Here is a 27,294-nt window from a genome sequence, read left to right on the forward strand (position 1 = left end):
AAGAATCAGAAATAAAAAGAAAAAATTCATAGAGCTATGGACCAGGTTAAATTCATTATTGATGGTAGACAAAAAGACGGATCACAGATTGTGTTTCCCGTGAACTGAGCGTGTGTATTAAAATAAAACATTTGTCCTTTCTTAGAGGAGTTGAGGTTTTTAGTTGACTGGCAGAGGGCCAGACACTTTTCCTCCCCACAATGTGCCTTCCGAGTTCTGGCACGTAATATTAGAGGACTCGTACACCACTTGGAAAGTTATTAGTTTATAGGGCTATTATTTAGGGGACATTCTCTTCCTGAACTTTCCCCATAAAAGGAGTACCACAAAAACTAGAAGATAAAGAAATGTATATTTGATAAGATTGATTTGTGGTGTACGAGAGGAGCATCAAAGAAGACTTGAACAGACATTGATTTCAAATTACACAAAGAAAACAACAGACTGAATTCAAGCAAACGATAGCTTAGATGGAAGGAAGATTTCATTTGTACAGGGAAAATTGTGGACAGATGTAGCAACAACAGACCAAAACTGAAATCAGATAGTTACAAAAGTCAAGGAAGAATTAAAGAGAAAATGGTCATGCTTAATTTGGTCAAAAGGAATATTCTAAATAGGGCACAAGAAACAAGACATTTAGGCTTTTACCAAAAAAAAAACCCACCCCAAAACCTATCGTGTTATTGGGAGAAATCTGATAGTTTGGTGGAGACCAATGGATGGGACCATGATGAAAGACATTAAGCTCATATAAAGGAGATTTCTAGGAATTACCCCTGTATTTGTACAGGGCTTCCCTTGTGTTTATATAGGGAAGGCAATTCTTTGGAGAAACTACTGATAAATCTCCAGGAGCAATTTTAAAGGAAGCTTGTATGACACCACCACAATTCCAAAGGCTATTGCTTCCAAGTTCAGATTTGCTTTAGGGTGAGCACTAATTATTGCAGACACTATCAAGAACGTATGATGGAAAATATCTAAAATGGGAGCCTTTCAAGTACATCAAACTGTGATGGCAGACAGGTTTAGTCAAGAATTGTTACTTTTCAAAGCCAGCTGTATCTGCTATCCTGAGATTGGGTATATTAGCTTGGGCATAGCTGATGTACTGGCTATAAATTCACAGTGATAGAGAAAATGGAAATCTGTTAAAAATACCAAGTCGTGGATCCGAAAATTATGTGAATTTAATCAAGCGTAGAGATGGTACACGACAGGGAAACACCTTAGCTATGATTAATCTATCTTTTAAAGTACTGCAATATTGAACTGCACTTCAACAAATGTAGCTGTTTCAATTAAGTTCTATTTTTTTCATGCCATAATACTCCTTCAAAGATAAAGCTTTATGGTTCTCTGCTACACTGTCAGCACCCTGAGAGCAGGGAATGTGTCTACCAACTGCATTACAGTCTCCCAGGCACTTGGTACGGTGCTCTGCACAAAGAAAGCACTCAAATAAATACCACTGACTGCTTGACAGATGTTGAGCCACAATTCTGTAGTGCTTAATTAAGAAAAATAAACCAGAATACGGCTTCTTTAATGTCACTTCCAATCCAGGATGTCATCATTAGTTTCAGGAGAAGACCCTGAACCACATATAAGAATAACCAGCTCTTTCCCTCCTACTTATTCTCACTCTTTTCCCACTACAATCCAGCCCACACATTTACCTCCTAAAGCTAATTGACTAATCTCTTGCCTCCCCACCCTAATTTCCCTCCTTTCTTCGAATCACCTAGTGCTTGAGTCCCAATCCCGTAAATCCCTAGGTACTCACCCCATCCCCACCTCACTTGGGTATCGCTGCTTCCAATTTAACACCTGCCTCCCCTACTAGATTGTCAACTCCTTAACGGCAGGAATCGTACTTTCCCAAGCACTTAGTCCACTGCTCTGGTCACAGTAAACCCTCAAAAAGTATCGACTGCTAAATTATTTTTTGATAAAACACATAGGAACCGTCTTTATAAGCAAAGGAACACAACGACAGAAGCAGCGTGGCTTAATGGACAGAGTGCAGGCGTGGGAGACGGAAAGACCTGGCTTCTGATCCCGGCTCCACCACTTGTCTGCTGTGTGACCTGGGACACGTTACTTCTCTGTGCCTCGGTTACCTCATCCGCTAAATGGGGATTAAGACTGCGAGCCCAGTGTGACACAGGAACTGGGTCCAACCCGATTAACTTGTGTCCACCCCAGCGCTCGGAACAGTGCTTAACAAACACCATTTGGAAAAAATACCACGAAAAATAAGAACATCAGAGTAGGGCGAAAGTCAACTGAATCAGAATTCTTCTCCGCCCGAACCGTGGCTTACCTAATTTCTTGCTGAGAATGCCCCTCTCTAACCTGAGTAAGGCCCGCTTCAGTTCTCATGCATTCAGTATGAGTAAGAGGAAAACTTATTCTATAGGTAAAGTTTTGAGAACACTTCCGTAATTCATACGGCTAAGCATTCCTTTCTCCCACTTTCAGTAGCAATCAATTACAATGGTATTTATTGAATGCCTGAGTTCAAAGGGCAGTACTAAGCCAGGGGGACAGTACACTGAATTTTCACTTCAGTCATTAATCAATTATGGTACTTGTTAAGCGTTTATTGTGTGTGTTAAGCACCCACCTAAGTGTGGGGTAAATACAAGTTAATGAGGATGGACACAGAATAAAGTCCTATCAATAACAGATGCCATTTTACTGAATCCTTCAACCACTCACGTAACAGAAACCCAACTATTCATCCTTTAAGTCTTCTATTCCAAAGGTTTTCAACTTTTTTTCCTTAAGAAACTACTCATGGGGGTGGGGGGGGGTTATGGTACTTGTTAAATGCTTACTATGCATCAGGCACTCTATTAAACAGTGGAGTAGAGACAATCTAATCAGGTTGGACATAGTCCATGCCCTAAACGGGACTCATAGTCTTAATCCCCATTTTACAGATGAAGGAACTGAGGCACAGTGAAGTGAAGCGACTTGCCCAAGGTCACACAGCAAAGTGGTAGAACAGGGATTAGAACCCAGGTCCCCTTCTGACTCCTAGGCTGTAACCACTAAGCCACGGCGTTTCTCTAGGAGTTTTCAGAATCCTTTCCCCACTCAAAAACATTAATCTGAGAGGTGGGTGACAAGACAAAAACAGTCCCTGAAGGCCTAAAGAGTGCCCCACCTCCCCCAAATTTCCAGGATCCGTTTCCACCGTGAGTTTTAATGGCAGCACTTCCTCTCCCGCCCCCGCAACGCCTCTGGACTTTGCCTGGGTATTCTCCAGGCGGTCACCTTTGTTCGAGTCCGTTTTCTACTCACTTTGCAATCTTTGAACGGAGTGGTCTTAGATTGATTTCTGCTGAAATATTCATCGATGCACGGCTGAAACTTTTTGGAAATGAGAGCTCCGTCTTCCCAACTGCACTCAGAGTATGGCAGGCCCTGCCATTTGCAATAATAATCTGGGTAGCCTGCTGCTGACTTCTGGTTCGAATGGGCTGTGAAATGCACAGAGATCAATCAATCAATCAATCGTATTTACTGAGCGCTTCCTGTGTGCAGAGCACTGTACTAAGCGCTCTGTTTAGGTTTGATTTTATTTTTCTTCGTGATTTTACTAGAATTCTTTTGACTATCAGAATAAGGTTATTCCTGCCCAGGACAGACAAAAAAAGGAAAAAAAAGGGCAGGGATTTGACTCCTGTATCAGCAGTGTCTCGTTCCTTCGTCGTTTAACATTACAATGATTTGCTCCTGATATTTTCAATTCAGCAGCGGAGGTGAGAAAGATGTCAGGCTGCACTAATGCAGCTATTTTGGCCATGACACTGCATTCCCAAGCAGGCCTCCTAATTAGGTCACACGTCCACCTCAATGACAGCTGCTCCGTGGGAGTCATCCTTTTCAAACCCGGGGCCGGCCTGCGGGCCAGAACTCTGAAAGTTACTCTCAAGTCACCACCTGTGGTAACCCTGGGGGAGGGGAAGGCTAGGAATGGGAAAAATTAAGCCCCTGATATGTCATCAAATCGATCAGAACTTGGGGGGGTCTCGAAGGGAGCGTGGAGGTGAGGTACGGTGAATGTAGCTCCAAAGACACTGGAACAACATTTTAAATAATTCAGCTTATCACCAAGATTTGGGTCTAAACTTTCTCTGCAGAAAAATGACTTTCTGAAGAGTACGCTCTGCCTCTGAAAGACCGCCTTTTGCGTTAAACCACATCAACGGTGAAGAAGTTCATTCAGCTTCACCTAATGACCTCAAAGGGTGAGCAGGAGGCCAAAGTATTGTACTTACCAATTATTCTCTCCACGATTTGATACTGTTTATGTAAATCATCTGTTAGTTCTTGCTGGCAATTATAATATTCCACATCTTCTGGAGAAGCATTTTTCAACCTGGAAGGCAAGTCGTGATTAATACTTATAATAATAATAATAATGATGGCATTTGTTAAGCGCTTACTATGTGCAAAGCACTGTTCTAAGCGCTGGGGGGGATACAATGTGATAAAGTTGTCCCACGGGGGGCTCACAGTCTTCATCCCCATTTTTACAGATGAGGGAACTGAGGCTCAGAGAAGTTAAGTGACTTGCCCAAGGTCACACAGCAGACTTGTGGTGGAGCCGGGATTCAAACCCACGACCTCTTAACTCCAAAGCCCGTGCTCTTTCCACTGAGCTACGCTGCTTCTTACTTATCACACAAAAAACACACCCCACAAAACAATTAGATGACATCTTTTTCATTAGTCCATTAGTCATTAGTCCATCCAAGAACCCTACGAACCCCCCCCGGTTTGGGGGGGTGGGGGGGGAATGGGACGGGACTGAAACAGAATTAGTAACTTGGCCTAGATGACAGATCACAGCTTTGGAATTCCTAGCTGGTGCTACACAAGATGTGGACCGCCAATGCTGGGTGTTATTAATATGGGGCCTGCAGTGGAGGATGACATACCAAAACTAACTGGGCACCAAAGGTCCCTCTGGGGGTTCACTGAAAGGAAGAGGACTGAGACCAGAGAATCGTGACATCGGAAGGTAGGATTAGAAAACCCACTCACCATCTTTTGGTTTCCTGATCCTTTTTCTTGTAATTGTCTAATTTTTTCATCCCTTTAACATTCTGCTGCTTTAAGGTTTCTTCGGTCTCCCAAGTATTGTGGATATGAGACCAGCCTTTCCATTTAATTAAATACTGGGTCTCACCGGATTCCTTCGATTTTTCGTAGCCTGCGTTCGGATCGCCGTCTGCTTCGACCGCGTATATCGTCGTGGTGGCGCCCGTTGCTGAAAACAAAACACGGTGTGTTCTCCTAAGAGATTCTGGTCCCAGAGACTGTAGTACAATTGGCTGCACAACTATTATTTGGGTCACAATCGCCTATAGGTGCGGGCGCTGACAGTTCGTGACAGTGATGAGAGGCTAGCCCACACCGGGGAGGAAAAACTGAGAAGTTTCTGACAACTGGGTACCTTCTCCCAAAGGCGGGACTGGGAAAAGCAGGTAGACAAGCAAGCCAGGTGGGGAACCAGCACCACAGCCGTTTGGAGTTGACCAAGGGGTGGGGGGGAGGTGGGAGGGAGGGAGGGAGAAGGGGATCAGACCCAGCTTGGGCTCCCGCTGGGTCACCTGAGGAAAGATTCGAGGCAGCGGCTTGAGAAGCTGGAATTCTTCAAGGAAGCTGCGTCCGGCAATGTCAATTGCCAGGAAAGCCTGCGGATGAGGTGGACACAGGGGAACTGGTGCAGGGGAAGGGCCAGAGTTTCACGGGAAGACGACTCCTGGGCAAAATGGGCTAGTCTTAAGGAGAGCTGATGGAAAACCAGACTTTTGTTTTTACATGTTAAGGTTCTTCAACCGCTAAAATATACTAGTTTGGATTCCCACTCCGAATATCAGTGGCGAGTATAAGTATTCTGATGCCAAGTGGGGGTGGAGGAGATTGAGGGATTTGCCCAAGGTCACACGGTAGACAAATGACAGAGCCAGGAATATAACCTTCGACTTCCAGCCCCGTGCTCTTTCCCCTAGGCCGTGCTGCTTCCCATTGATAATAACACCTAGATACTGTCCCCACCTAACGTCTAGCCATCCCCAACACACCTCCTTAAAAATACCACCAGATCTGCCCTTCATTTCCCAGTTTTGCTCACACATATGCTTCCAAAGTGCTCATTTCTAAAAGGGCAGAGCTTGTATGGGTGCCAGGACTCAAAGCTGAAGCCAACACTCTTCCTTCCCAGAGCTGCTGACCATGAGTCATACGATCTTCCTCTCCAGAAAAGGCACCCAGGATCAGCAAAGGGGACAAATACCCCTACCTCGCTTCCTCCAAGCAGAGCTGAGAGTAGAAGGCTGTTTCCACCCCTACCCTTGGTTGGGTTGCGGCAGGTTGGAACCAGCCAAATCTAATCAACTGCCACAACCCATGAAGTCTCCCTAGTGCTTAATAGAGTGCCAAGGCATATAGTAAGCACTTAACCAACACCAGAGGAAAAAAAACTCTGGTTTTACAAATACATATCCTGAGCCTGTGAAAGATTTAACTTTTCCAAATCTTCCCAGATGACCTGTGGCAGTTTAGCTTGAAAGGACAGATCGACTGTTCACAATTCTACTTAGGAAATCCGGACGGTGAGAATACAAATGGAAATACCTCCTTTTCGTCCAATCCGACTGTCCATGAACCTTTCTATCGTTTCAAATTCGTCCTCTTCCGGTTGAGGAACATCTTCCCCGCAGACTTCCAACAAATCATCCGAATCTGTTTTCATTTCTTCATCTTCCTTATAGCTAACATTGACGGTGGCCTGGCGACGAGAACCTCTTTTATCATAATCATCGTCGTCGTCATCATCCTCATCCGATGAATCGATCTGCCTTTTCTTCTGCCCAGATATCTTCTTTCCGTTCTTCGCTTTTATTCTGAAAAAGAAAATTCAGCATAATTCAACTGCTTGAGTAAAGAAAACTGGATAACTGACAGTCCAAAATTTTCAAAGTTATACCTGCTCTGAGGTTTCCTGCTCTTCACTTTGTTTTTTGGTTCATAGTCAGATTCACTTTCTTCACAACTGCTTTTCTCTCTCTCTTCCTCTGATTCTGAGTCTGACCCCGTCGGAGAGGGAGAACCTGACCCAGACATTTGCCAGTCTTCACTGTACGCATTTAAAAAAAAAAAGAAAAAAGGTGAGACTTACACAAAGAATGCTTAAAACCCCCAAACACTTTCTACACCTTTAAGAATCATAAACATGGAGTTATCCTAAACCAAATCCCAAACCAAAAACTTTTCTAACAAGTCTTATTATTTTAAAATTAAATTTATCTGCAAAAGTGCAAATCATCACTAAACAGAGATATGCTTTCAAGGGCAAAAGAAAATGTTGGGGGGGGGGGGGGGCAGGGTGTGGTTTCCTCATGTCTAAGACCAAGGATGCCCAGAGAAAATTCCTACCCCAAAGCTGGATCGGAAAGGGAGTTCACTCTGGGTGAGATTCTCCCCCTTTTTCAGCTCTGGGTAGCACCAGGAGATAAGAAACCTCCACCGAGTATTTAAGAACTTCCCTCCCTCCCTGGCTCCACGAACATTCAATTTACAGATAAGACAAAATAATTTGGAAAATGAAGATTAGGGCACTTAAAGTGGAGCCCTGCTACACATCTAAAACTAATCCTCTAATTCAGGATTCGAGGATTATAATTCAATTAAATTCAACATGAATTTCAGAGTGTAGAAACTAAAAATTTCCAGGAATCATTTCCCCAAGGAGGCCTAGCGCGCAGCGACACTGGACAGCACAAATGCAATTCTTTGTCCTCCAAGCCATCCTCACTCTTTATGTTTCTTCCTCTTGACTTCACTGGAGGAGTCATCCTCGGAATCTTCACTGCTTGAGGAATCCTGCGGGGCCAAAGCAGAGCAGACAGGTGGTTACCTAAAAGTCTCCGAGAAGGGGAGTGACCCCCTCATCCCAACTTCAAGTCAGGGACAAGTGAAAGCAGTGAGGGTGGCTAAAAAAATGAACGAATCATTGACATGCAGTGCACTTTCAAGGAAAGGGATATTTCTCTCCTCCTCCCTAAAGCTACCTTCAACTAATGTTTTGTTGTTTTTTTTTTTGTTTTGAAAGGGGGCGTTGATCTCCACCAGTGGGCTGATTCCTAATTTAGCAGGTCACATCATGACCTGGTATCTTCAAAAATTCAGCTCTCGCCAGTGCCAGCTTTAGAACAGGTCAAGAGTGGCTTGGTTGGGGAAGCAATAGCTTCTTCAATGGTTCTCTTCATCGGTTTACAAAGTATCTATGACTAACGAACGCAGTTGCGGACTATGGCCTACACGTCACACAAGTGGTCTAGTGATACGAATGAGCTTCATCTGCATGTGCTACAGGTTGGGTCACCGTGGAGCTACGCCTGCACCCACCCCTCACCTCCTCTCACATCTTTCCGTTCTGAGCACCCTGCCACTCTACGTCTTGTACAAAATATTGCCACGGGAAGAGAGAGGAAAACAGGGTCACCTCAAGTCTTCCCGCTTTTAGTTGTGATGACTGTCCTAACAATTGAGCTCTCCCTCCTGCTTAGACTGTGAGTCCCATGACGAACAGGGTCTGTGTTCAACCTAAATCACTTGTAGCTACCTGAGTGTTTACAACAGTGTTTGACACATAGTAAAAAAAAACGTGGTGTTTATTAAGCTCTAAGTACTAAGCAAGGGGGCAGATACAAGACAGGCAGGGCGAGATTCCTACCTTTCCCGCTCTACAGAGCACATGCATGTACATCTACAGCACATCTATGAGTACATCTCCTCATCTACAGAGGAGGCATGCAGAGGCCTCCTCCAGGAGGCCTTCCCAGACTGAGTCCCTTCCTTCCTCTCCCCCTCGTTCCCCTCTCCATCCCCCCCATCTTACCTCCTTCCCTTCCCCGTAGCACCTGTATATATGTATATATGTTTGTACATATTTATTACTCTATTTTACTTGTGCATATCTATTCTATTTATTTTATTTTGTTAGTATGTTTGGTTTTGTTCTCTGTCTCCCCCTTTTAGACTGTGAGCCCACTGCTGGGTAGGGACTGTCTCTATATGTTGCCAACTTGTACTTCCCAAGTGCTTAGTACAGTGCTCTGCACACAGTAAGCGCTCAATAAATACGATTGATGATGATGATGCTAACAGACTAACAGGACTTTGGAGATTATCTGGGGCCTCCAGGAGAGCTAGCCGAACTAGCCATCCCCTGCCTCTGTTGCCACCAAGCTCCTTTCCTCTGCCCTGGTTTGAATGAAATGTTGCTCTCTAGGACTCCAGAGGCCTCCCTCCTCTTTGCAGACATTTTGCCCGCCCTAGAAATTCAAGAAAGAGGCCTTCTTTCTTGTCCCTTCCACAAGTCCCTTCCACCCCAGAGCAAGGAGCCAGTCTGTTCTGCAGAAGCTGAGGGAGATCAGAACATCTCCACGTCTCCGTCTTTCCCGCTGTGACGCTCTCCAACTGTTTCACCTGACCCGGTTTCCCCCATGTTCTGGGGCCATTAACCCCGCCCCCATGGAAGTCCAGATGTAAACTCCACCGCTACAACTCTGTTTTATGGTATTTGTTAAGCACTTACTACATGCCAGGCACTGTACTAAGCTCCGGGGTGGATAGCAGCTAATCAGGTTTGACATAGTCCCCGTCCCACAGGGGGCTCACAGTCTTCACCCCCATTTTACAGAGGAGGTGACTGAGGCCCAGAGAAGTGAAGCGGCTTGCCCAGGGTCACCGCAGCAGATAAATGATGGAGCCGGGATTAGAACCCAAGTCCCTCCGACTCTCAGACTCTCTATCCGCTAGGCCAGGCTGTCTCCCACGCTACCTGGAAGGAGAGGAGGGGTTCTTTTTTGTTTTGAAAGGGGGCGTTGATCTCCACCAGTGGGCCGATCCTAATTTAGCAGGTCACATTATGACCTGGTATCTTCAAAAATTCAGCTCTCGCCAGTGCTAGCTTTAGAACAGGTCGAGGGTGGCTTGGCTGGGGAAGCCATGGCTTCTTCAATGGTTCCCTTCATCGGTTTACACAGCATCTATGACTAATGAACGCAGTTGCAGACTACGGCCTACACGTCACACAAGTGGTCTAGCGATACGAATGGGCTTCATCTGCGCGTGCTACAGGCTGGGTCACCGTGGAGCTATGCTTGCTCTGTTGTTTGCTTGGTCAGCCCAATACTTCCTCATTCTGCCTGTGATTGAAACGATGCAACTACAACAACCGAGACAACGGTGCCTGTGACTGAAACGATGCAACTACAACAACCGAGACGACTGTGCCTGTGACTGAAACGATGCAACTACAACAACCGAGACAACAGAAGCCGAGTACAACCTTCAGCTAGACTCTTCTTAGCTTTGGTCAGAAGCTCACACTAAAGTCACACTTTAAAATCCCCCCGGCACAATCGATCCTCTTCTTTCCCATTCGCACATCACCATCGTCATCATAACGATAATAATAATGATGGCATTGGTGGAGTGCTTACTATGTGTCAAGCACTGTTCTAAGCACTGGGGTATCCCAAACTTTTAGTACAGTGCCCTGCACACGGTACATGCTCAATAAACACCACTGATTGCTCAGTAGCATGCTATCTGGTGTCAGAGTTTGTACTTTCAAGAGCAGAAATGTCCTTATTTAAATTAAGAGACAACATGAATATGAGAACATAGAGTGTGCTGGCTTTTTAGGTTACGTAAACGAAGGGTTTACTCTTATGCAACTATAGATGCTATCAATGAGAAGTGAGTAAACAGCTCTCACTTGGAACTGCATTTACTTTAGGGCCACTAAGTTTTGCTGACTAAATTTCTACCTAAATGGATCCCAGCGATAAAGGAGAATGAAGCATGCCTGTGTATAGCATGTGAGTTATTTACTCTTTTGTATGGACTAGCACTGAAATGTTATGAAGCAGCGGGGCTCAGTGGAAAGAGCATGGGCTTGGGAGTCAGAGGTCACGGGTTCAAATCCCAGCTCCGCCGCTTGTCAGCTGTGTGACTTTCGGGAAGTCACTTAACTTCTCTGTGCCTCAGTTACCTCATCTGTAAAATGGGGATTAATATGTGAGCCCCACATAGGACAACCTGATCACCTTGCATCCTCCCCAGCGCTTAGAACAGTGGTTTGCACACAGTAAGCGCTTAACAAATGCCATTATTATTATTATTATTATGGTAGCAAGACGTCAGGCACAAAGTGCTAAATTATGCCTATTTTTAAAAGTAAAAATCGCACCATCAAAAGTGATGAAAGGGTAAACAGATCTGCAGGTTTGCTTTTTACAAAAACAATCACACACCTAAACCCTTTAAAAACGTAACTCTTCCTACCTCTTTTTGGAAAGCCCTCAATTTTTTTTTAAAACATTTTCCTATGCACCCACCGATAATCTTCTTGCCAAAATATTTCACGCTTCATGACGAAAACTCACCTCTTCTGATCCACTGTTTGATGAAGCTTGCTGTTGTTGCTGCTGCTTTCTGAGCATTGCGGATCTCTGAACGGCCAGAATACTAGGACTGGACTTCCAAAACTAAAGAAAAAATGGAAATGTTACATGGCGAAGGATGGAAAAATTGCCCCGAATTCAATTCGCTGCTCAACAGCTAACTGAGGTGATGAAGACAAATCGTTCTTGGATCAGGTCGTACTAATCAGAATGAGAAAATGAAATAGCCTTCCAACACTTTTCCCCGGCTCTAAACCCCAACAGATATTCTCTGCTCCTCTTCCAAAGCAACTGGGGAGAATCTCATTTTCACTTTAATGAGTACTCACTGATTGCGCTTTGAGCAAATGTATTGAACTGAGTTGCAAGAGAATGGAAGCTGACAAGTTTTACGGTCTTTCCCCTACAAATATTCCACACAAACAATTTCCTCATTTGTACTGGCCAGAGGCAAAATAGATCATACTTGAAACAAAGAAACTGATGGATATGTTGGGTAGGGACCGTCTCTATATGTTGCCGACTTGCACTTCCCAAGTGCTTACTACAGTGTTCTGCACACAGTAAGTGCTCAATAAACGACTGAATGAATGAATATGGATATCAGCCAAATATACAAATGCCCTCACACAAGAACCACGAAAAAGAAAATGAGAGAAGAAAAGTAATGGGGCTCCATCTGCCCAGGCAAAAAGCCCTTGGGGAAGGTCAGGGATGAATGAGTAGTTGAATAGAATCACACTGTTTTACAAGCAGTAAAGAACATTAAAGACTTAGCAGTCAAGACAAAAACCACGAAATCACTGGAGGTAGAAATTCTATTTTGGGCAACCAAAATACAGTCTTTCACAAACACCCAAAATGGGCAGCCAGCTAGCGAATCCATCGTATTTATTGACCAAAATACAGTCTTTCACAAATACCCAAAATGGGCAGCCAGCTAGTGAATCCATTATATTTACTGAGCACCTTCAGTGCAGAGCTTAGTACGATGGTGCTTGGGAGACTACAATAAAGAACATCTAACTGAAGAATACACATGGGAAGGTCCTGTGCCTAAATTGTCCTTCGAAGCACACAATATTTGGTTTAAACACACCATATGTTTTAGAGCAAACTGATAGGCCATGGACGAGTGGATAGAGAATAAGCCTGGGAGTCAGAAGGACCTGGGTTCTAATCCCTGCTTCGCCTGGGCAAGTTACTTCACTTCTCTGTGCCTCAGTTACTTCATCTGTAAAATGGGGATGGACACTGTGGGCCCCATGTGGGACATGGACTACGTCCAACCCGTTTACTCCGTATCTACTCTAGTGCTTAGGACAGTGGCCGGTATACAGTAAGTGCTTAATACCATAAAAAAAAAGAAATAAATCTAGATTTATGCAAATCACAAGGGCCAGAGGGTACGTACCCAATTAAAATCGTTTCGGAAGGGAAACTGGACAACCTACCATTAAAAGAGATGGTTAGAGGTGCACCATTAACAAAAGGAAAAGAGGGACCTCCTCCACACAGTGGAGAGCTCAGGAAGGCTTTCGCCAAATTCATAGACCCGTAACGGTTACTGGAAGGTGAAGTGAAGGATTTAGCATTCCTCTCCGCATCCGAACGAAACACTGACCGCTGGTCTTAAAGCCCTCCATTAATAATAATAATGATGGCACTTTTTAAGCGCTTACTATGTGCAAAGCATTCCATTAGCCTTCTCCCTGTCCACCTAGCCAGCCCCCGTGGCCGAAGCCCAGCTCCGTCTGTCACCCTCTCCGTCCCTTCCAAGCCTGTGCTCCCACTGCAAGGTGGTCTCGACCCTTCCATCTCGGACCCCTGGTTCTCCCGCTTCCTCTGGCCTGAAACACTCCTGGATCCACCAGATGCCCGCTCTTGCCACCTTCAAAGATCTTCCCCAACCTCACCTCTTCTTGGAGGATTTCCCCAATTATTTATTCTCCCCAGATCACAGCCTCCCTTGGATCTAAGTGCTTAGTACAGTGCTCTGCACACAGTAAGCGCTCAATAAATACGACTGAATGAATGAATCTCAGAGCACCTATGCACTCAACCTTCAGTAGAACAGTGGCACATATCAATTTGCACTCCTTTCTCCTCCCCGTAGAATATTTTGTGCTGGTTTCCCATTAGTTTGCAAGCTCTGTGGTGGAAAGGATCTTCTCGTTTACTTCTATCATACCCTCTCCCCACACGCACTGTACAAAATCAAAGCTATGGACTGGACCTCCGGCCAGACCGAGTTTGGGCACTTATTCCAATCATCACGGCATTTATGTGTGTACACCGTGTGATAAGCCACGGGCTAGGCACTGTTCATTACAAAGTCCCTGTCACCCAGCGGGCTCATAATCCACATTATCCTCACTGTACAGATGAGGAAACCACGCGCTTAGTACAGTGCTCTGCACACCAGTGATCGCTCAATAAATACGACTGAATGAATGAAACAGACCTAGAGAGATTAAATTCACACTTAGTAGGCCAGTGACAAAGTTAGAAAAACTGGGAAAACTGCGTCTCCTGACTCCTGGCCCTGTGGCTCTTTCCACTAATACTTATGGTACTTGTAAAGTTCTTACTATGTGCCAAGCACTGTTCTAAGCGCTGGGGAAGATATAACTTAATCAGATTTGACAGAGCCCCTTTCCCACATGGGGCTCACACCCTTAATCCCCATTTTACAGATGAGGTAACAGAGGCCCAGGGAAGTGAAGCGACTTGCCCAAGGTCACCCAAAGGACAAGGGGCAGAGCTGGGATTAGAACCCAGGCCCTTGTGTTTCCCAGACCAGTGCTCTCTCCACTAAGCTATGCTGCTTTTCTAAGCACTAGGCCTCACTGCCTCCTCTTTCTGTTCCCTAAGAGGCTAAAAAGGAGATTAAAAAGGACCCGGCTGTCGATCAGTTACCCCCATATAATGCATGCACCTCATTTTGGCTCTTCTTTTATCCCTCAAAATACAAAAGGCAGGAGGGTTTTGCGTGCGTGTGCTTTTCTCTTTACCTCGGCTCCATCGACTTTCGGTGGTTTGGCTTGCACTTGTTTCTTGTCCCTGGAAGCGTCCGACTCGGAATCCGAGCGAGTGCCCGACTCGGACCCGGAATCGGAGTCGCTGCTGCCTGACTGGCTGCTGCTCCCATCGCTGCTGCTTCCGGAGCTCGAACCGGACCCGGATGCCGATCCGGAGTCATCGTCCGACTGGCTGCAACGGGAAATGGACTCAGTGACAAAGATGGTCCTGACCTTGAGAGTCTTGTTGACTCAGGAGACGGTAAGAAGTAATCGGGCAAAACGTGCTTCTTCCACCTTATTTGTGAACGTTATTTGGGATCCACCGATGAAATGGCTTAATTTTACGCCTGTGGCTTTTAAAACGTCAGATGCCCCAGATCATTTTGCTCTTTTGAATGAATTATTAAACCTGACCACAAATATTCTGGCGTAATCTGAGCCATTAACACTGATTTAAAATAAAATGAGTCTTTGTCTAGACCACGTTAAAAAGCAAAACCTTTTAGCCTAAGTATAATCAATTCATAGGTGCTAAGACACAGTTGTCAGGTATACTCGTTTAAAATTAAATTTCTATAATTACTCCAAAGTCCCCTCCCCGCTCCGCCGCGAATGTACACGGAACTAAAGACAAGCATCCTTCTCGAAATAATTTTTTAAAAATAAAACATGAAGTTAACACTTGTTCCTGTAAAGACCTATGTCATGCAGATTTTGCTTAGTGAAAGAAAATCACACACAAAATAGACAGAGCCCACAGCACACACCTCTTTCGAAAATAAGGATAAAATTGTTAAGCTTTAAAGTGAAGAACCAACCTTTTCTTTGAGACGTAGTGTTTTTTGAAAAGATGCTAGAGCCATGCCAAAAATAAAGATAATCTGAGAATCCATGAAAAATGACTGTCATTCACATAAACAAAAATGTTGCAACCACGAATACACATTCATTCTTCAGGCTCATTATACTCTGCAAAAGCCTGAAACCCAGATTTACGTAGACATTGAAATGATACTGTGGAAATGCTCAATGAGGCTGGACTGTGTCCAACCTGATTATCTTGTTTCCACCCTTGTGCAGAGCTTGGCACAAAGTCAACACTTAACCAATACCCTAAAAAAGGTATAAAAAATATGATACAGTAGAAATGACCCCCAAATAACTCCAAAATGACTTAACTGCACGATTAGTTGACTTAACAGAGGTTACTTTGTGTAACTGAGCAATAGGGTACCCCCATGTCCTTCCTATATGGCCAAATCAAGGAGGGTTACGTCGTTCAGATTTTTTTCTCATGCCCAATTGGTTTGAATAACTGCTCTCTACAACAATTGAGTGCCTAGTCTATGCCAATTCGTCGTCAGACAGGCAAAGGATTACACAAAGTCTTCTATCAATCCAAGATCACAGCATCTCAAAGTTTGTTAACTTGATTGCACGAAACATTACTACGAGAGGTGCTGGGCTTTTGAGCTCAGAGGAATAATGATAATTGTGGTATTTGTTAAGCGCTTAAAATATGCCAGGCACTGTACCAAGCGCTGGGGTGGTTACAAGCAAATAGGGTTGGACACAGTCCCTGTCCCACGTGGGGCTGCCAGTCTCAATCCCCATTTTACAGATGAAGTAACTGAGGCCCAGAGATGTGAAATGACTTGCTCAAGGTCACACGGCAGACAAGTGGCAGAGTCAGGATTAGAATGCAGGTCTTCTTCTGACTCCCAAGCTCGTACTACTTGACTTTTTTTTTTGATGGCATTTATTAAGCGCTTACTATGTGCAAAGCACTGTTCTAAGCACTGTTAAAAAGCAACCTTACCCCCCTCCAAAGCAACCATTGTGCATATCCAAATTTCCAATATATTCCTTCCCCCATTACCTGCTAAAATGTCCCAAATTGAAATATCTTCCCTTTCAAGCTAAAATAAGTTTACCTAGCATTCTTGTATATAAGTCTGTTTTATTTCTGACCTCTAGTTGCAAATATGCTTATCTTCTCAGTGTGTCAGCTCTATTTTTAGACTGTGGGCCTCTTGACTAACACTGATCTGTGCATTTTTTCCCAGTGCTTACTACGGTGCTCTGCCCACAGTAAGCACTTCCTAAATGCTATTACTCTTACTTCGGGATACTTCATTATTCTATACTTCCCAAGCACTAAGCACAGAGCAGAGTTCCAGGCCTCAATAAATGCTGCTGCTGCTACTACTACTACTACCACCACCGCCACTACTACAGTTCTGAAAAACACGGCTATTTAATAATAATAATAATAATAATAATAATAATAATAATAATAATAATGGTATTTGTTAAGCGCTTACTATGTGCAAAGCACTGTTCTAAGCGCTGGGGAGGTTACAATGTGATCAGGTTGTCCAGCGGGGGGCTCACAGTCAATCCCCATTTTACAGATGAGGGAACTGAGGCCCAGAGAAGTGAAGTGACTTGCCCAAAGTCACACAGCTGACAACTGGCGGAGCCGGGGTTTGAACCCATGACCTCTGACTCCAAAGCCCGGGCTCCTTCCACCGAGCCACGCTGCTTCTCTACTCTATTCGATTAGAAACATCTATTTCGATGTTTTACTTGCAGCGTGGCTCAGTGGAAAGAACATGGGCTTTGGAGTCAGAGGTCATGGATTCGAATTCCGGTTCTGCCAAGTGTCAGCTGTGTGACTTTGGGCAAGTCACTTAACTTCTCTGGGCCTCAGTTCCCTCATCTGTAAAATGGGGATTAAGACTGTGAGCCCCCGTGGGACAACCTGATCACCTTGTAACCTCTCCAGCGCTTAGAACAGTGCTGTGTACATAACAGGCGCTTAATAAATGTCACTATTATTATTATTTCTATGTTTTTTATAAGTCTAAGCAAGCATTCAGGTGATTAGAGAAGCAGCATGGCTCAGTGGAAAAGAGTATCAATCAATCAATCAATCGTATTTATTGAGCGCTTACTATGTGCAGAGCACTGTACTAAGCGCTTGGGAAGTACAAATTGGCATCACATAGAGACAGTCCCTACCCAACAGTGGGCTCACAGTATGGGCTTTGGAGTCAGAGGTCATGGGTTCAAATCCCGCCTCCGCCAGTTCCCTCATCTGTAAAATGGGGATGAAGACTGTGAGCCCCACCGTGGGACAACCTGATCACCTTGTAACCTCCCCAGCGCATAGAACAGTGCTTTGCACATAGTAAGCACTTAATAAATGTCATCATTATCATTATTATTATTATTCCGTGATAGACGTTTCACCGGACTTAAAGAGATACCATTATCCAGTTTTAACAGCTAAAACAAGTAACAGTTCAAAAACAGAAAATAATAAAAAGCTTCTCATCAGCCGTCCACATCCAAGAGGACAATAATAATAATAATGGCATTTATTTAAGCACTTACTATGAATGGGCCAAGCACAGCACAAAGCGCCATGGCAGGTACAAGATGATCAGGGTGGGAGCAATCCCCGTCTCTCATTGGGCTTACGGTTTACCGGGCCCGTTCAGAGATTTAAATTTGACAGTGATCTCAGGCTCTAATGGCCCAGATTTGAAATACTAAAGAGAAAAATTTCAATCAATCAATCAATCAATCAATCAATCGTATTTATTGAGCGCTTACTATGTGCAGAGCACTGTACTAAGCGCTTGGGAAGTACAGATTGGCAACACATAGAGACAGTCCCTACCCAACAGTGGGCTCACAGTCTAAAAGGGGGAGACAGAGAACAGAACCAAACATACCAACAAAATAAAATAAATAGGATAGAAATGTACAAGTAAAATAAATAAATAAATAGAGTAATAAATATGTACAACCATATATACATATATACAGGTGCTGTGGGGAAGGGAAGGAGGTAAGATGGGGGGATGGAGAGGGGGACGAGGGGGAGAGGAAGGAAGGGGCTCAGTCTGGGAAGGCCTCCTGGAGGAGGTGAGCTCTCAGTAGGGCCTTGAAGGGAGGAAGAGAGCTAGCTTGGCGGAGGGGCAGAGGGATTGGGGGCATTCCGGGCCCGGGGGAGGACGTGGGCCGGGGGTCAATGGCGGGACAGGCGAGAATGAGGCCTAACGGTGAGGAGATTAGCGGCGGAGGAGCGGAGGGTGCGGGCTGGGCTGGAGAAGGAGAGAAGGGAGGTGAGGTAGGAGGGGGCGAGGTGATGGACAGCCTTGAAGCCCAGGGTGAGGAGAGGTACCACACCTCTCCTCAGAGAGGTTTCAGAGGGTACCACAGAAGTAATGCATTATTCCCGTGCTCTATTTGCCACAAATAGAGCAGCAGAAAAATAAAACAATGTTGCCACCGCCATTCCAACTCAACCAAATCATCATGACCATTCATAGCACTAATTACTATTAGTACTATTAGCACTAATTAATAGTACCATTCAGCATTAACTGCGTGCAGAGCACCAAAGTGCTCGGAAGAGTACAGTACAATAGAGTCGGGAGATACTTTCCCTACCCACAACGAGCAGAAACAACGGACAGGACAATCATATCTGCCCTTTGTTTGACAGTCAGTCAATCGCATTCATTGAGTGCTTACTGTGTGCAGAGCACTGTACTAAGCATTTGGGAGTGCACGATGTAACGACATAGACACTTTCCTACCCACAAACCAAATTGTTTTTGTTTTTTTACCTTTGTAGTAAAGCGAGAAAGAATATGCAATCACATAGCAACAGGCTGTGTGACCAGCAAATGATAAATGGGACTAGTAAATCCAAGCTGGCAATAAAACCTCAAGATCTTATACACATTCACAGGGCAAGAAAGGGAAGAGAGGAGGAGGAAAATATGGGACCGCATCAAATAGCAGTATGCAGTTGGAACTTAGTTCCCCATGTCAACAAAGGTGAAGAGTATTAGAGGCAAAGTACTCAACGGCCCGAGCGGCTCTGTTCCTCATTTTACTTGAGATTGCGAAGCTTGTTGTGGGCAGGGAACATGCCTACTAACGCTGCTGTTGTGTACTCTCCCAGTGCTCAATATGGTGCCCTGCACACTGTAAGCGCTCAATAAATACCACTGACTGATTGATTCGACCCTGTCATCCACTGAGGGCTCCAGAAAAGAAACTTTAAAGCATTTTACGAGTCAACTTAAAGAGACAGTTTCACAAGCTCAATACCAATAGGAACACGTTTTGGTCACTCTCATGTTCTGAAGCTATTACACGGAGACAACAAAGAAAAGGAGCAAAAAATAAATAAAAGGGAAAATACAAGAGTACAACATGACTGGAGTTAGGGAGGAGAGGATGAATTATTTGGGCACCCACAGAGAATTGCAGAGGCACCTCAAAATACTGAGTTAGCAATAGCCCGTAGGGCCTGGGAGAGAGGCAAGAATGCAGTCTGACCACTCCTCACCTGGTTCCCAATAAATGTGAACTGAAAAAGAAGAGTCGGGGGGCAAGACGTGGGAAGGCCGGGAGATCCCCGCAGAAAGATACCAGGCGGGCGGAAGACTCATTCATTCCTTCAGTTGTATCTATCCAGCGCTTGGGAGAGCCCAGTGTCTGGGTCTGTGGTGCGGTTGTTAGCACTTTCGTCTCTGAATCTGGGGAATCCGAGTCTCAATCTCATTGGGCCTGTTGAATTTCCCTTTAATTTTTCAAGCGCTTAGTAAAGTGCACAGTAATCGCTCGCTAAATACGACTGAATGAAGAGTAAACAGGCACATTCCCCGCCCACAACGAGCTTACAAGCTTGATGGGCCAAGAGGACTGGCTCCAGGGCTGGCCCCCATGATGAGCAGTGTGTATACATGGGGAAACTGGAAAACCTTCTCAAATGGGAGCCTTTTCTTGGAATTTGGTCAATAACAATTGATAACAACTGTCTATTAATTTTCAAGCCTAGGCCTAGATGGTAAGTTTTAAAGAGCCGGGCAGCGAACGATTTTAGAAAGTGCTTACTACTGAAATGGTCACCTTTGGGCTATAATGTTGCAGACACCAGGCCTCTATGACACAAAAAACACGACGTCACCTTTTTTTTAAAGTCTCCCAGGCCTCTATGACACAAAAACCACGACGTCACCTTTTTTTAAAGTCTCCCAGGCCTCTATGACACAAAAACCATGACGTCACCTTTTTTTAAAGTCTCCTTAGCACAGCTAGTAGGTCACTTAGAAAACGAAGCGTGTGTGATTGCTCTTTTACTCCTTCCTAGTGTGACCCACTTTTAAGTAAATCTAAAACATACCGTCAGGCGGGCCTTGGGTTTGGTCCATCTTCAAAACCACCACAATTTCACTAAATTAGAATCCGGGGAGGGGAAAAAAGTAAGATCAACAGTGATACGGTGCATCTTTAGACTGGAAGGTCATTGTGGTCAAGGAACAGGTCTTAGTACCACAAGCGCTTAGTGCAGTGGACACTGGAAGCACGCAATAAGTATTATCGACTGGTCGACTGCTGAACCGTCAACGTTAAAAGACACGTCTCGAGATGATTTTCAATCGCGAAACCGCGTCGATTTTCCTGAAAGCATAGCAGTATGTTAAAATATTAGTGAAAGCACATCTCCTCTCTTGCTTTCTCATTTCCCTAGCGTGCCCGATGATGTCGACTGGCACCTTCCAACTCCCAGGCCCGGGCTTCTAGCCACTAAACCATGTTTCTTCCCACCTGAGTTTCCCCCCTGCCATGACCAACGTTAGACCCAAAGCCTTCTTGCCCCCTTGACTGGCTATTTCTGTGGTAGAAATGACTGAAAGGTGCTTCTGAGCTTCTTCATGGAATTGCCGGTTGCGGTGGCGGGAGAAAGGTGGTCTTTTTCTACCAATTTCAAAATGGTGGTAGGATTTTTACCTGCCATTTCTCGGAAATAACAGGCTACCGCCAAAATGACGAAAATAGTCGGATCGTTTAACTTAAGATGGGCTTAACTGGTTGAGTTAACAAGGCAGGTTACTCAACTTGCCATTACAGTTCTTTTTGAAAGCGCGCGACCCCTCGGATAATCTGTTTTTATCATCATCATCATCATCATCAATCGTATTTATTGAGCGCTTACTGTGTGCAGAGCACTGTACTAAGCGCTTGGGAAGTACAAGTTGGCAACATATAGAGACAGTCCCTACCCAACAGTGGGCTCACAGTCTAAAACTTTTTATATTTTTATATATTTTTATATTTTCTGAAACTGGAGATCTAATTTACATTTCAAGATCAAAATAACCAGAGTGAACATGAATAAAATGCTTTTAAATCAGATAACATTCAAGCAAGGTTTGAGAATGTGTGATGCATTACGATTACTTTTTTTTCCATTCTTCGGCATTTTCTCCCATTGAAAGGATGAATAATACCTTACCACTAATGCTCTTGCCAACACTTTCCTCTAACTTGTGTCAATAATAAAGGAAAACTGGAATAATCTTGTTCCTTTCACTCTGCTTCCAGTGTTTGGGAATCGCTGTACAAGAACAAATAAGGCATATTCCTTCCTGAATCAAAACAGGCCCTAAAATTAAAGCTAAGAGAAAACAATATGCCATTCTTCCTTCAAACTAGACTCTCCAATGCTATCAATTTTCCATTTTTATAATAATAATAATGGCAGCATTTATTAAGCGCTTCCTATGTGCAAAGCACTGTTCTAAGCGTTGGGGAGGTTACAAGGTGACCAGGTTGTCCCACGGGGGGCTCACAGTCTTAATCCCCATTTTACAGATGAGGTAACTGAGGCACAGAGAAGTTAAGTGACTTGCCCAAAGTCACACAGCTGGCGGAGCGGAATTTGAACCCATGACCTCTGACTCCAAAGCCTGTGCTCTTTCCACTGAGTCACACTGCTTCACTAAATTGATTGCTTTAAAAAAAACTATCCTCACGCTGCGAAAAACATGCAATTTCAATTTTGTGTGCTGCCACCTAGCAAAGTGTGCAGGATGGGGAAAGGGGAAAAAAAATAACAAAAAACGTGAAAGATGCAAGCTGCCAACACAAGCATTAAGGGGACTTGGGAACACATAAAAAGCTCACTCCTGGAGAATCCTCCTCGAATCCTCCTCCTTGAGGGAAAGCTAATCTGCTTAAATACTGGGTAAAATACGGACAGAAATGTATTTGTGAATAAAGTACCCATATCCCTTCTTGGCTATCTGTAGAAGTGGAACAAAATGCTAAAGTTTAACTTAGGTAATTAAGGGCTCAGGTAAAAATATAGACTCTTGAAACATAGGCTAACTTTTCCATTAAAAAAATGTTTCAGGTAGAAATTAATAATCCATTAAATTGCACATAGAATGGCTGTAAAAAATACAAAAGAGTCATTCACCTCATATGGAATATTAGGAGAGGAAATCAAATAGCCCAAACACTGAGATGGTGGTGCAATACACATTTTCACAAGAGTGAAGCTGAGGTCAGCACTGTGTTACTCTAAAATGCACTCAACTCTCTTAGAACGCAGGGGTTACACCGACAGGCCCCACACTTGGAAAACTCACATCATAGTACACGCTTTTTGACTCTAGCGTCATACATGTGCACGCAACTCTCTCTCCAAAATCGCACTGCATTCCATCCATAGAATCCATTCTTCCGACAACACGCAGTGAGATATCCAAAATGTGCGCTCAAACCACATCTTGACGGAACCTGTCAAATCGTTGCAACATCACTAAGTTCCTTCCTGCACTAAAACAATCACTCCAAAAGAACGCTTCAGCCCTCAAAGGAATTCCCAATTACTCAGATTTTGGGAAGAAACAAAACAAAACAACCCAAGCCCAGTCCTCTTCCAATAACCAAATTCCCTGAAATGCTAGAGGAAGAGTAATTGTTACCCTTAGGTTTTTTTCCTTAGCCTTTTTTTTTTTTTTTTGCTGCATGGCCTATCCCTTCACCACAAAACTACTTTTAAATGGAAAGTTACTTTTTAACCACAGCATGACATACACGGTTGCAAGTAACAAAAAGAGAACGGCTGGGAAACCGAGCTGCAGTAGTACTGTTTCTAGGAAGTCTCTTCAGTTGCCCATAATTTAGCACCGGGCTGAAAGTTACAGGTGCATCCTGACACACATTTTCAAGGAGTGTCTGCAGCCAGACTACCAAATTCCTCCCCTTTCTTCTTTCCCTGCCCCAAAGTCTGGTCGCTGAAACAGAGGGGTTAAGTAAATGAACCTGGAGAGGGGGACGAAAAAAAAAACCGGGCGCACCAAATTACCTGAGCTTTACTTTGCCAAGTGCAGATGAGAGTGGCTATCATTTGCCCGGCTTGCTAGACAAAGCGTATCCAACCTGCTCCTCTCCATCCTGTGGCACCAAGAGTAGTGGTCAGAGGGCATTGATGGGCAGGGTGTTGAGCAATGGGGAAACCATCACACTTGAAGCGCCCGGTTGCGAGCTGCAGTATTGGGGTGGTGGAGCCCCGTGCAGGCCCCAAGTACGGGCGTGCGGCTCCAAAGGGGTCCGATATGGCGCGGGCCTCCTCCCTTTGAAAACGCAGAGGCTGTCCACACTGCCAGCCACTTGCTTGGAGGTGCTCCAGTTGTCACGTGCCCCATCTCCCGCCCAAATCGGGCCCAAAACGGGCAAAGAAAAATACACCCTCGGTCATCTAACTCCAATCCACACCAGGAGAAGCACAGTGGCTTAGTGGAAAGAGCCCACACCTGGGGTCAGAAGGAGCGGGAATGCTCATCCCGCCTCTGCCGCTTGCCTGCCGTGTGACCTTTGCTTCTCCGGGCCTCAATTAACTCAATTGTAAAATTCATTCATTAATTCATTCAATCGTTATTTATTGAGCGCTTACTGTGTGAGGAGCACTGTACTAAGCGCTTGGGAAGTACAAGCTGGCAACATAACTTGGGGATTAAGACTGGGAAAAGTGGGGATTAAGACCTGATTGGCCTGTATCTATCCCAGCAATCAGCAATTAGTCCCCTTTTAGACTCCCCCGCCTTTCAGACGCCCCTTTTAGACTGTGAGCCCACTGTTGGGTAGGGACTGTCTCTATATGTTGCCAATTTATACTTCCCAAGCGCTTAGTACAGTGCTCTGCACACAGTGAGCGCTCAATAAATACGATTGATGATGATGATGATGATTAGGAGAGTGACTGGCACATATTAAGCGCTTAAAAACCCTTAAAAAACCAGAACAAAACAAAGAAGCCCGAGATTGTTGGAAGGACTTTGAAGTCACCCTCAAACACCCAACCTAAACTTTCCCAACGACTTGGGGGAGGAGGAGTGCGTGTTAAGAATAGGTTATGGACAACTTTGGGCTTTCAGACTTGGGATCTTCAAGTTGAGGAGGAGGAGGAGGAGGAGGAAGAAGGGAAGCACTAATTCATGGGATCATTACCACTACTCTCAAAGTCATCTGAAATTGGAGGGGTGGCAGTATTCAATCCAGGCAGAGGCTAAACAACGAAGGATGGACTACGGAAGCCGAACCCGATTTTGGGGTTGCGAATAAGGGGAAAAGGATGGACTGCAACTGATTATCAAATCAATTCAGGGCTAATTATCCTTTCACTGCTTGTTAACACCTCTGCCAGAGTGGAAAAGGGGGAAAGAAAACCGGGGAAAGACAGAGTCGGTGAATTTTGGTGCTTTTAGTTCAAGTCATAAAAGATTCGATCTGGGCGATGCTTTAAGGTTTTTGGTTAAAAGGGATTCTTAAAGTCTCTCCCCCATTGAAATGTAAAAACTGAGTTTCCTAAAGTTAGGGCAGCACATCTGCTACTGAAAGACATGATCCACAAGGGATAGGGAAAACACATCAAATGACTTGCAAGTGGCTCTTTTAAGAATAATGATGGCATTTGTTAAGCGCTTCCTATGTGCCAAGCACTGCTCTATGCACTGGGTCCAATCCCAGATTACAGAATCTCTGGAACCTGAGCATTTTCTTCCTTAGTAAACTCACTCCCTCACCCCGAACCCCCGTCTGGAAGGGGCATGTGAATTCGGTGGGAATGCTGGGCACAAATCACACAGTTTTCTATTTTCACGGGGCCTGACGGAAGGAGCATGGCACTGAGTTGGGAGTTCCAGGTTCCAGTCCCATCTCTGACAATGGGCCTCTACTTCCTCATCTGCAAAATGTCAGATTGTGCGACAACGTCGGGCAAGCGCTGTGCCCGATCTGATAGCCTTGCACCTACTCCAGTGTGTAGCACACAGTCAGAGCTTAATAAATGACAGTGATTTTATCCCACACAACCCTCATGTACTTGAAGCTACAGACTAAAAGGAGTTGAGTTATCTGGTGTATTTTTTCACATGCTAAGATACAGGGAAGACTAGGATACCACAGACGCTTAAAAAAAAACATCAAGGGAATAAGACACATGGGAACTTGAACAACCTTAAGGCGTTGGTTTTGAAAAAAAACGTGAGGGAGGGGGAAAAGCAAGATCCAAGTTGGATATTCTAAAGTGATCTCAAAGTAAAAACGACTGTGTGACGCCTGCAATTTATGACAACAAAAAACCCTGTGCTCTTAAAACGTTATGTTCCGAAAAGCCTTATTTCCACTTTTAAAAACCCATTAATTTCACTTACAAGAACCATTATTTAGAGGGGAAAAAAAAAACAAGCAAACCCTCAAAAACCTCCAATGGCTACCGATCAATCTGCGCATCAAGCAGAAACTCCTCACCCTGGGCTTCAAGGCTCTCCATCACCTCGCCCCCTCCTACCTCACCTCCCTTCTCTCCTTCTACTGCCCAGCCCGCACCCTCCGCTCCTCCACCACTAATCTCCTCACTGTACCTCGCTCTCGCCTGTCCCGCCATCGACCCCCGGCCCACGTCATCCCCCGGGCCTGGAATGCCCTCCCTCTGCCCATCCGCCAAGCTAGCTCTCTTCCTCCCTTCAAGGCCCTGCTGAGAGCTCACCTCCTCCAGGAGGCCTTCCCAGACTGAGCCCCTTCTTTCCTCTCCCCTCGTCCCCCTCTCCATCCCCCCGTCTTACCTCCTTCCCTTCCCCACAGCACCTGTATATATGTATATATGGTTGTACATATTTATTACTCTATTTATTTATTTATTTATTTATTTTACTTGTACATTTCTATCCTACTTATTTTATTTTGTTGGTATGTTTGGTTCTGTTCTCTGTCTCCCCCTTTTAGACTGTGAGCCCACTGTTGGGTAGGGACTGTCTCTATGTGATGCCAATTTGTAGTTCCCAAGCGCTTAGTACAGTGCTCTGCACATAGTAAGCGCTCAATAAATACGATTGATTGATTGATTGATTGGTAGAAGCACACCAACCACCAGTCTTTCAGACACTTTCCTTCTTACCTGCCTAACTTTTTCCATTACCCACTGGTACATCACACAAGTAAATAAGTTCTTGTCTTTACTGAATGGAATACAATAGGGGCCTGGCAAAAGACTTCATAACATTTCTAAGATGCCTTATTAGGCTGAAGCATATTTTCTGGGGACATCAATAACGTTGGGATTATGGTACTTCTGGAAAGATGGCAAAAACACAGTCTGTCACTCCTAAACAAAATCCTTCACGGCAACTTATGGCCAGAGCTTCGAACGAGAAAAAACTAGCCTACAGTGGACCCATCACACACAGTTCAGATCATAAAATGCCAGGTAGTGATTTATCCTACCCCCACCTCATGTCGCATTATAAGAGAAACCTGATTTACAAAAACCCAAAGTCCAACCTTTTCAAGTAGTCTTCTGACAAGAGGAACAGACGGTCCCATATTCTCTAACTTATTTTTTATTCATTCAATCGTATTTATCAAGTGCTTCTTGTGGGTAGGGCACTGTGCTA

General features: G+C 44.6%; 1 protein-coding gene across 2 annotated transcripts in view; it reads right to left on the minus strand.

Moving 5' to 3' along the window:
- Positions 1-27,294, minus strand: part of CHD1 (chromodomain helicase DNA binding protein 1) — an 81,633-nt gene that overhangs the window by 43,157 nt on the left and 11,182 nt on the right. For both annotated transcript variants that reach the window (XM_038765478.1, XM_038765479.1), the window contains exons 3-10: positions 14,516-14,714; positions 11,484-11,585; positions 7,841-7,908; positions 7,013-7,162; positions 6,661-6,929; positions 5,065-5,290; positions 4,296-4,396; positions 3,316-3,494 (exon numbers count right to left, since the gene is read on the minus strand). In XM_038765478.1, coding sequence (XP_038621406.1) covers positions 3,316-3,494; positions 4,296-4,396; positions 5,065-5,290; positions 6,661-6,929; positions 7,013-7,162; positions 7,841-7,908; positions 11,484-11,585; positions 14,516-14,714 — 1,294 coding nt within the window. The remainder of the gene's footprint in view (positions 1-3,315; positions 3,495-4,295; positions 4,397-5,064; positions 5,291-6,660; positions 6,930-7,012; positions 7,163-7,840; positions 7,909-11,483; positions 11,586-14,515; positions 14,715-27,294) is intronic.

The sequence above is a fragment of the Tachyglossus aculeatus genome, chromosome 23, assembly GCF_015852505.1.
Source record: "Tachyglossus aculeatus isolate mTacAcu1 chromosome 23, mTacAcu1.pri, whole genome shotgun sequence".
In the NCBI taxonomy this organism is placed as follows: domain Eukaryota; kingdom Metazoa; phylum Chordata; class Mammalia; order Monotremata; family Tachyglossidae; genus Tachyglossus; species Tachyglossus aculeatus.